The sequence below is a fragment of the Diaphorina citri genome, unplaced genomic scaffold (genome assembly GCF_000475195.1).
Source record: "Diaphorina citri unplaced genomic scaffold, Diaci psyllid genome assembly version 1.1 scaffold1329, whole genome shotgun sequence".
NCBI lineage: Eukaryota > Metazoa > Arthropoda > Insecta > Hemiptera > Psyllidae > Diaphorina > Diaphorina citri.
Window position 1 is genome coordinate 45,541 of NW_007378757.1, and position 10,515 is coordinate 56,055.

A 10,515-nucleotide genomic window follows, 5' to 3' on the forward strand; every position below is an offset into this window, starting at 1 on the left:
GGGGTTTTACCCACCATTCTGTGTCAAGTTTTACAAATACATTTAACCTTGTATATTTGTACATTCCATAATGCCATATTTGTACATTCCATAATGCCCCAGGGTTTTAAATTTAAAACAAAAAAATCCTGCAAACTCTAACTCGTAAAATAGAAGATTCATTTTAGATTAATTATTTACGAGAAACGTAAATCGTCGGATTATTTGTAAATAACAGATTGATACTTAATACAACATCATCGATCCTGTCGTTCGGGAAGCAAGGAAGCAACACATCGTATGTACAATATCTTTTAAAATAAAACCATCATTTTTTCATAGACGATCTCAATTTTCAATTTTGTTCTACTTTCCATCCGTTGGGCTATTGTATTAGGAAACATTAAAAGGAATAAGGGGAGAACGGGCTCTAGTCTTGATTTTAAATCATTACATGAAAAATGAAAGTAAAATCAAAAATCAAATCAATAATAATAATTAACTGAATAACTTTTATAATAATTTTCTTTAACTACGGACTGAAAAATTCCTGGAGGGACGGGCCGAGCTTGTTCCCCTCGTGTTCTTCTTTTCTAAAGAGTTTGTTTGTTAGTCACTGTAAAGCTGCCAAGGTAATTAGTGAGGGGGGTTTTACCCACCATTCAGTACCAAGTTTTACAAATACATTTAACCTTGTGTATTTGTACATTCCATAATGCCCCAGGGTTTTAAATTTAAAACAAAAAAATCCTGCAAACTAAAATAGAAGATTCATTTTAGATTAATGCACTGTAAAGCTGCCAAGGTAATTAGTGAGGGGGGTTTTACCCACCATTCAGTGTCAAGTTTTACAAATACATTTAACCTTGTATATTTGTACATTCCATAATGCCCCAGGGTTTTAAATTTAAAACAAAAAAATCCTGCAAACTAAAATAGAAGATTCATTTTAGATTAATTATAGGTGCGTGAAGTTAGCACCACAACTTTTGCTGCGAATTTGTACCAAAGCCCATCATTTAGTACCCATTTTGTTTTAGATTAATTATTTACGAGAAACGTAGGCAGGTGATTTCGTTTTATATAGTCATAATATTACATACGTACACTGGGTACATACATGTTGAGTTACGAGAAACGTAGGCAGGTGATTTCGTTTTATATAGTCATAATATTACATACGTACACTGGGTACATGTTGAGTGGCATGTAGTTATTTTTGGGACACGAATCGTCGGATTATTTGTAAATAACAGATTGATACTTAGTACAACATTATCGATCCTGTCGTTCGGGAAGCAAGGAAGCAACACATCGTATGTACAATATCTTTTAAAATAAAATCATCATTTTTTCATAGACGATCAAATCCATACAGATCGGAGAAATCCTCAATGACCTGTCTGATTGTAGCGCCTCGCGGCATTAGTCTATCAATATAGAGCATGGTTCTGTTGATTTTCACCCGGAACTGATGTCGATATGGCTTTATCTTCCCTCGCACCACTGCCATGAGAGCCATCTTGAATGGAGACAAATGATCCCGCATAGTAACATTCACCAAAGAATATCTCTTCTGATAAAACTCGATTTTCTTGGGGTCTACAAAGTCGTTATCGTAGACTTTATTGACACCGGGGAAGTCAAACACTTCACTGTACCCGTGAGCTCGCACGTAGTTGAGAAAGCATTCAAACCATTGTTCTTTCTGAGCCAAGGTTTTCACTTTGATGATATAATTCAGAACTTGACGTTGAGAATCTATACTGCGTCCATGTTTTTTCACGAAATATTTCACCTCCACAATGTCTCTATCGTTGTAACGCATGCCTTGAAAAGAAGAAATATATTTTAATGATTCATGATGGCTACAAAACACCAGGTCTCAAATATAACTTTAGGGTCAAACTAAAGAAAACGAGCTGGATGAACAAACTTGAATCACCTAGGATACTTATTCATGTCAAAAAGAAAGTATGCATCAACAATATCTATTCATAAGTCCTAATTTTTGGAGAAAACTGCGAAAGAGATGCCATGACTGGGGTATTGTATTCCATAGGCCCGAAAAATCTTAATACAAGAAAACAATCTAGGTATTTTGTGGGGGCATGGTAAATTACATATGTATGAACATAGAAACAAACTCAAATAAGTTATAGCAAAACAAAACGAACCTATAGCAGAAGCGAATTGCGAGAGGACAACATCTCTATCGAAATCATCGATCGCATAGACATTGGAATAGTGTGCAACAAAGAGCTTCAACAACCAACAAGACAATGATCCAGCGAAAGTTGCAACATAAGATGAACCATCAACAGGTCTATTAGAAAAAGAAATGAAACTTGCACATCACTTGGATGTCTCGTTTTGTTTGATTTTGGTAACTGTTGAAACTTATCTCATTCCCATGACAACATCCCTACAAACAACCCAACCCCAGAGGAAGAGCTATAACGAATCAGTAGCGGAACTAGCTCGACTGAATAAAAAACTGTATGAGAGAATATCACGCCTGGAATCACTCTGCAAGAATTTGAGATTTCTGAAAAGGTTGTCGCGCCATTTCCAGCAAAGAGTAAACGCTATTAATGATAGGAATAGGGAGACGACGTTTTCATTGAATATGTTTCTTCCAAGGTGGATTATGAGTATGTTATAGAGGTTGCAGCTCTATTTATTACATGCCATCCGCAAGCTTATTGGACAATAAATACAAAGTAATATTATTCTATGTCATATAGTCGGGTTAATAAAGCTCTGTCCACACATAGTCGATCGACGACGAGGTGAATCCATATTGTCAAGGCAGTGTACGGTTTTAGTCGACTTCGATCGACCATCGATCAACGGAGTCGACTATGTGTGGACTCAGCTTTATAAATCTATGAACTTTACAAAGTAATATTATTCTATGTCATATAGTCGGGATAATAAAGCTCTGTCCACACATAGTCGTCGACGACAACGAGGTGAATCCATATTGTCGAGGCAGTGTACGGTTTTAGTCGACTTCGATCGACCATCGATCAACGGAGTCGACTATGTGTGGACTCAGCTTTATAAATTTATGAAGACGGGGGTTTCGCCCTTAAATCAATTCAAGCAAAGTCTGCTAAAGAGGATCCAGAGTATTCCGGAGTAATCGTTTTGCAAAATTGAATATTACCATTCACTCGTGAGTCTAGAGTCCATGAGGACTTATTTCCCTAATACATATAAAGAAACAATTCATCAGGTACAAGTACATGACATGACAATTAGGAGCATTCATTAGTTCATTACACATGAGTATTATCTGATAACATTCGCCCCTTGTAAACATTATGGCAATTGAATAGCTCCGATGTCTTAGGTCCTAAACCGCTCCATCTATTAATTCCTCAAGTTTACAAGTATGAAGTTTAGTTTCACATTGGCGCTAACATTGCCGGGTTCACACAAGTTGAAAAACATATGAAGCAAGGAGTAAATCTATGAAGACGGGGGTTTCGCACTTAAATCAATTCAAGCAAAGTCTGCTAAAGAGGATCCAGAGTAATCGTTTTGCAAAATTGAATATTACCATTCACTCGTGAGTCTAGAGTCCATAAGGACTTATTTCCCTAATACATATAAAGAAACAATTCATCAGGTACAAGTACATGACATGACAATTAGGCGCATTCATTAGTTCATTACACATGAGTATTATCTGATAACATTCGCCCCTTGTAAACATTATGGCAATTGAATAGCTCCGATGTCTTAGGTCCTAAACCGCTGCATCTATTAATTCCTCAAGTTTACAAGTATGAAGTTTAGTTTCCCATTGGCGCTAACATTGCCGGGTTCACACAAGTTGAAAAACATATGAAGCAAGGAGTAACAATGTTGCAAGTTCCTTTGAGGTGACGACATGGATCTTTTGAGATGGTGGGCTATGGTTGTCAGTGGGACTTTACTCTTGCTGGAAACATTTGCGGATGACAACTTGCAGGATATAAACCTATCCGAACAAGTTCAAAAATTTTACGACACGTTCACCGCCAACTATGATGATAGTAAGTAAAGGTCAGGTGTACCTGTCAGGTCTACCTGATAGTGAGTGGCTGGCCTAAGAGCCAGAAGACGTAGTTTCTATACAATTATCGTATTAAAGTGTATCCAAATATAGTTGACCGGCTGTCGATCGACATCGGCCGTCACTATGTTTGGACAAACCTTTGAAAAAATTATTTTATTTAACCACAATTAATTTTATTACAGGTTTTTCTTTCTGGGAGTTGAACCTGGGGCTAATTTGAATATCAAACAAAACATTGTGGCTCACTCCAAAAGACGCTTACTAGGTAACCGCTTTGAAATACAACTACCCATTTCAAAACAATTCAATTTTTGCAGATGTTCATTTGGACAGAAAGACGCTGAGAGATTTAAATAGTCAGCTGTCAGAGAAAATAAAACATCTTCAGACTGTACGAACCAAACGTCTTGAGAGTATAAGAACCTCTAACAATAAAGAGAGCATCCTCAAACAGCTGGAAGTGAGCTGCAAGAGAATGTATTCGAATCATCGCAGTAGAAATATTGTTATAGTAGGCTTAAGATATATACAGGACTGGCATCAGCTCTGTGTGCAGCTACAATGCTTTGCAGATTATTTGGGTCTGACATTCAACGAGACGGATGTTGTTCATTACGAACAGAATCGAATACCGGCGAGGCCTGAATTCAGTAAGTATTTGAAAAATCCAATTTTTCTCCTGGAAGTGTACTACACATCCAGAAGTTGAGTTATTCATAATACGGATAACGCCAGCTTCCAAATCCCAACCCTAGAAATTTTCGGATTGAGATCTTGCATGTTAAAACTTACAACGTTTTGTGTTTAAGCGTTATCACACCACATAGTTTTAACTGTTTGAACTAAAATTATGCTGGTTTTGTGTTTAAGCGTTATCACACCACATAGTTTTAACTGTTTGAACTAAAATTATGCTGCTCATTTTGAGATATTCACAAAGGCATAATCAATTTCTACAATTCCAGGTCGATTGGTGCTGACATTCAAGAAAATGCAAATGAAACAAGCTTTCATAATGAAGTTTAGACATTTGTTAGATGCATTTGAAATGGAGCTGAAAGAACTCGGTGTCCAGAGGACAAACCCAACGAAGTTAGTACCTCCTTTTCCTAACCTACCAGGATGTAAAATATTTATGCAAGACGATATAGCTTCCGATGATAAGAAATTGTATAAAGCTTTAAGGAAAGTTCATGAAAAATACCCACAGTATATACACTGCTATATCAAAGACAGTAAAGTTTACTACAGACTCAATTACAGATCTCGACCGTCCATTGTTGATACAATGGCCGACGTTCAAGCTATAGAAAATTCCCTCGAACGTTTAACCCAAAATAAAAGCGCAAAATATGAACAACTTTGGAATAAAACATTTAGAAGTGGGACATTGTTTCCATATGAAATGTACAGATTTAACCGTAGTCGACCAAGAAGTACCTTCCTAGTATACAGAGGTTAACAAGCTGATTCAGTTGTTCAAGAGTTGTAGCAACGCCACTCAATAGGATATCATTAGGCCTGCTTTTTACTTGCATTAAACTCGTGATAGAGGGAACTGTAACTGCTAAGATCTTGTCGTTCCGAAATCGAAGAGAGAAGGAAGACAGAATAGGAGAAAGCCATCCGTTTCGAGAACGAACCTAGCGCTTACAAGGCAGCCGCTCGGACGAGGCAATCGGAAGTTATTGCGGACTAAACATCCAAACGAAAAGAAAAATTGTCGACTGTCGAGTTAAAACACAAACCTCGCTCTCGTTCGGTCAATAATTCTTATGATTTTTTAAGGCTTTATGGCATGATTCTCACACAGTGAGCTCTTCCACCCAACCAATATGATGCCATTGCTAGCGTTTTAGGCCCTTAAATCCTTGAATTTATGGTTAACCAAAGGTAATTTAACATCCACCTAATCCCTTCTCCCCCACAGGTTGTCCACGGCACCACCTGTACCAAGTGCAAAGCTTCCATCACATCCGAGGAGACATTCCTCTCCCACCTACAACAGCACAGCACTTCCTCTAACTCGTCCTCTAGTGGGGGAAACATCATCCTGCCTACCTCTTGTATAATATGCTGCCAAACTCTAAACACAGAGGTGGAGACGAAGCTGCATTCGAATTTCCACTTGAAACCCAATCCAAGTTTGCTTCAGAATGCTGCGTTTAGTGGGAATCCGCCAAACAGGTAGGTATCCACCTAAATTTTCCTTTGATAAAGGTGCAGATAAGGGAGTAAGGCTCCTTTGAATCAATCGTAGTTCGCGATTGGAACAAATAGGTTCAAAGGATTTGTTCCAAACGCCCCAGTTACTTTTATTGAAAAACTTCTCTGCTCTTGATTATTTTCACGCAAATAATCCTGTCTTCCTTCTCTCTTCGATTTCGGGACGATAAGACCATAGCAGTTACAGTTCCCTCTGTCAAACCTCTTAAAAAAGAATAATAATAATAATAATAACAATAATAATAAAAAATAAAAGGAAATTCTAAAATTTATGTTTTCGTACTGCTTCGGCCCTTTAGCCAGGAACGGGAACATATTCTGAAATGTATACCGTAGGTACACATTGATCTAGAGATCTAGATAATTGCTGAACAGACTAAAGGGAGTAGGTAAGGCTCCTTTGAACTAATCGTAGTTCCAGCCAGCCTAGTTAGCTTAGTTGGTAGCGCGTCTGCCTTGTAAGCGCTAGGCCGCGGGTTCGATTCCCGCCCGGGGCGGATTTTATCAACAATGAAAAAGAGTTTGAAAATTCTCCAAATGACGAAGAAATCAATAGAGAATGCAGAGAAGAAGATGAACAAAGAAACGAGTTCGGCAAAAGAGAAGCGATGGATAGTGAAGATGAAAGACACGAACAAAGCCGAAGTGAAATCGGAGACAACCGAAGTGAGATCGGAGATAATCGAAGTGAAATGGATGATGTAGACATGAATGGAGATGAAGATTTTGATGCCAAAGTGAAAAGAGAAAGGTAAATGAAATGAAATAGAAACCACCATAATAGAAACTATAAAAATAGATCCTAAATGAAATTTTATTCTTGCCCATAAATTGCTTAGAATAGTGAAATTTTTAGTTATCCTTACTCCTTCTGATCCTTGTATGTACATCAGTAAAAAAAAGGTACTTGTTCAGAAGTCACGTCAATGAAAAATTACTACAAAAAGGAGCTGTCACAAATGAGCAGTGACCACTTGACCAGTGGGAGCTGTCACAAATGAGCAGTGTCATTATAGGGTCATACCAGTGTTATTAGGTTAAACAGAAAAAGGATCGGTCACAATTTGTGTAGTGACCATTGTTATTATAGGGTTAGGTTAAACACAAAAAGGAGCTTTCTTTTTCATTGTCGTGCCTTCTGAATAATTATAATTACCCCCCCCCAAAAAAAGGTTGAAAAAATATGTTAGGCCCGAAAAATCTTAATACAAGAAAACAATAGGTATTTTGTGGGGGCATGGTAAAATACATATGTATGAACATAGAAACAAACTCAAAAAATAAGTTATAGCAAAACAAAACGAACCTATAGCAGAAGCGAATTGCGAGAGGACAACATCTCTATCGAAATCATCGATCGCATAGATAGGTACGTTGTTCAGCTCAAAGCTCGATATCCTCGATTCATCATTCATTTTATTGATTGCCTGCCTGAGAACATGATGCCTTTGACTAGTTTCCTTGATCCTTTCCGTCCATTCCGCCACCTCCTGCATTCGGCCATCCAGGATTTCCGTGATGTTTCTCAAGAGAGCTACGAGGTTTGGTGAAGCACTTGCCACGGTGTGGATGGTCAGAGATGGTATCCATTGACACAGAACACTGGACACTAGCAACACTATTGAATGTTTCATGTCCCTGCAAAGTTCATCGGGACACCAGTTGTCACCAGACAGATATCGAGTTGCTTGAAATCGCGGAGAAAAAGGAGCGCTGACATAAAGCTTGCCGTAATTGTGACATTACAAACACCCCTCACACGCTCAATTTAATACTTTAGTTAATAGAAAGTAAAAAATCCAACTGGTTACCTCTCTCTACCAGTAACTTCATGGAGAGGTACCAAGGTAACAACTATTGACTACTGGAACTGACATCAGGGAAACCTCATTTCAACTAGGGACGCCATGTTGGAGAAAAGAACCAGGGCGCAGGTGTCTCTCACTGCTAACCCCTGTGTTTACCAACAGAATAGGTTCTTATCATACAGAATCAGACGTTTTCATACACGCTCAATTTAATACTTTAGTTAATAGAAAGTAAAAAATCCAACTGGTTACCTCTCTCTACTAGTAACTTCATGGAGAGGTACCAAGGTAACAACTATTGACTACTGGAACTGACACCAGGGAAACCTCATTTCAACTAGGGACGCCATGTTGGGAGCAAAGAACCAGGGCGCAGGTGTCTCTCACTGCTAACCCCTGTGTTTACCAACAGAATAGGTTCTTATCATACAGAATCAGACGTTTTCATACTAATCCCAGAGGTACTACAGGTTTGATGTAGGGAATTGTAAATACGGAGGTCTTATCCTCCCGAAGTTGAAGAGAGAGGAGAGGAGAAAGCCAGCAGTTCCGAGAACGAACCTTATCTGGTTAGGATAAAGTCCGCCCTCGGGAGGGAATCGAATTAAATACGGAGGTCTTATCCTCCCGAATTTGAAGAGAGAGGAGAGGAGAAAGCCAGCAGTTCCGAGAACGAACCTTATCTGGTTAGGATAAAGTCCGCCCTCGGGAGGGAATCGAACCCACGATGATATTGTTTCGGACAACAACCTTAAATGATTTTTGATCAACTATCTTGGTTTACTTGGACACCACTCGACTGAACGATTTGTCCATCGATTATGTCCGGTGAACTGTTTGGTGAAGTCCACTAACTGACTCAAATAAATCATTCCTTTATAATTTGAACCGATTTCAGGCGAACATTCAACTGGACCCGAAATGTCAATTGGACAACCAGACTGCGTACTACCAGAAAATGGTTCACATGATTTTTGATCAACTATCTTGGTTTACTTGGACACCACTCGACTGAACGATATGTCCATCGATTATGTCCGGTGAACTGTTTGGTGAAGTCCACTAACTGACTCAAATAAATCATTCCTTTACAATTTGAACCGATTTCAGGCGAACATTCAACTGGACCCGAAATGTCAATTGGACAACCAGACTGCGTACTACCAGAAAATGGTTCACAATATTAGCCAGGAGCGATAGGACGTTGAATGCTCCAAGTCTCAATGGATCACTCATATGAAAGTTGCACATGGTTGGTATAGTGATGCTGGCTTTTTCCGGCCCCACTTAGACTGGGTGAGGTTGATGTGGAGAGTACAACCCCCTTCACTAAAAACCTTAACAGATATACAGTGACGTTAAAAAGATTTTCTCATCAGCTGTAACCCCCTTCACTAAAAACCTTAACAGATAGCGAACGTCAAGAGTTCGAAGCGCCGCCCGGCCTATATTAACACGAAACAGAATTTCAGCGTTTTTCGGTATACAGTGACGTTAAAAAGATTTTTCTCAGCTGCTACAACAAAAGTTCAATGGTTGCTCCATTTTCCTCAAGCTAGCCACTCACTACCTGGTAGACCTGATAATGTGTCAGGTCTACTTGATAGTGTGTGTGGTCATCGGGTATCAGTATCAGGTAGACCTGACAGACGGACCTTTTCAGGTCTACCTGATAGTGGCTGGCCTCAGTTTTTCGACACCGAAGTCGCGCGATGCTACGCAACGCGAAGCCAGGATTCCTACCGGCACGCTTCCTGCTTCTTATTCCTCAGTATGATGTCTACTATGTCGACTCGGTCCAGTAGATTGAGTGGTCAGATAAGGCCAATGTTGACACCGGACCAAGCACTAGAGCCATGCGATGGCTTTGCGTTCTACTAGTGCTGCAAACACTATCAAACACTCGTACTGCATCTCATGATGACTACCAGAATCCTCAGAGGGAATATGAATCACCTCATCAGACGGAATATGAATCACATCCTCATCGGGAATATGAAGAGGAATGGAACGAAATGTCGCCTCACCATGGAGAACAACACCTAGGTAAGTCACCTCCGTGGATTAGTGACTTTCTGATGAAAGTTATACATATTTTCTCATTATTAACCTGCGTTCAGTGTTCATATATGGTTGACGGTCGATCGATGTCGGCTGAAACCGTCCACACTGTCTCGACAACATATATTCACCATGTCGATCGACGGCTGTCGACTACGTGTGGACACAGCTTTAGATTTTTGGATCGATCGGTTCTATTTGGACGTCGAAAGTGCCCTATTTGAGCAAGTAGGTACTACAAAATCCGTATTGATTACAGAATATGAGGGCGAGATTCAAGAGACGACTACCGAATTTATCAATCCATGGACCTTGTGTGGATTAGTGACTTTCTGATGAAAGTTATACATATTTTCTCATTATTAAGCTGCG

General features: G+C 39.3%; 2 protein-coding genes and 1 long non-coding RNA gene across 5 annotated transcripts; 2 read left to right on the forward strand and 1 right to left on the reverse strand.

The window, feature by feature from the left end:
* Positions 1-65: 65 nt before the first annotated feature.
* On the reverse strand, positions 66-8,230 carry LOC103515377. Of its 3 annotated transcripts, none has more exons than XM_017446649.2 (3): positions 7,581-8,230; positions 1,345-1,809; positions 66-326 (listed from the first exon to the last, which is right to left on the reverse strand). In XM_017446649.2, exons 1-3 carry the CDS (start codon positions 7,906-7,908, stop codon positions 316-318), a joined length of 804 nt encoding a protein of 267 aa, XP_017302138.1. In that variant the 5' UTR covers positions 7,909-8,230; the 3' UTR covers positions 66-315. The 3 variants fall into 3 exon arrangements, with proteins under 3 accessions (XP_017302138.1, XP_026683903.1, XP_017302139.1); XM_026828102.1 differs by having other exon boundaries at positions 69-290; positions 1,309-1,809; positions 7,581-8,229; XM_017446650.2 differs by lacking the exon at positions 66-326 and having other exon boundaries at positions 1,214-1,809; positions 7,581-8,228.
* Positions 1,016-1,396, forward strand: LOC113469992. The gene is made up of 2 exons (XR_003393229.1): positions 1,016-1,047; positions 1,127-1,396. It is a non-coding gene; the product is annotated as an uncharacterized LOC113469992 (long non-coding RNA).
* On the forward strand, positions 2,989-5,573 carry LOC103515376. Its single transcript, XM_008480318.3, has 4 exons — positions 2,989-3,436; positions 3,833-4,025; positions 4,366-4,698; positions 5,014-5,573. Exons 2-4 carry the CDS (start codon positions 3,881-3,883, stop codon positions 5,508-5,510), a joined length of 975 nt encoding a protein of 324 aa, XP_008478540.1. The 5' UTR covers positions 2,989-3,436; positions 3,833-3,880; the 3' UTR covers positions 5,511-5,573.
* Positions 8,231-10,515: the final 2,285 nt, after the last annotated feature.

Bases quoted from the DNA above. Each gene is read 5' to 3' on its own strand.
- LOC103515376 (XM_008480318.3), top strand. From the start codon at position 3,881: ATGGATCTTTTGAGATGGTGGGCTATGGTTGTCAGTGGGACTTTACTC. The intron at 4,026-4,365 runs GTAAGTAAAGGT...CAATTTTTGCAG, and splicing joins CACCGCCAACTATGATGATA to ATGTTCATTTGGACAGAAAG. The intron at 4,699-5,013 runs GTAAGTATTTGA...CTACAATTCCAG, and splicing joins ACCGGCGAGGCCTGAATTCA to GTCGATTGGTGCTGACATTC.
- LOC103515377 (XM_017446649.2), bottom strand. From the start codon at position 7,908: ATGAAACATTCAATAGTGTTGCTAGTGTCCAGTGTTCTGTGTCAATGG. The intron at 1,810-7,580 runs GTTCGTTTTGTT...CTTCTTTTCAAG, and splicing joins GCAATTCGCTTCTGCTATAG to GCATGCGTTACAACGATAGA.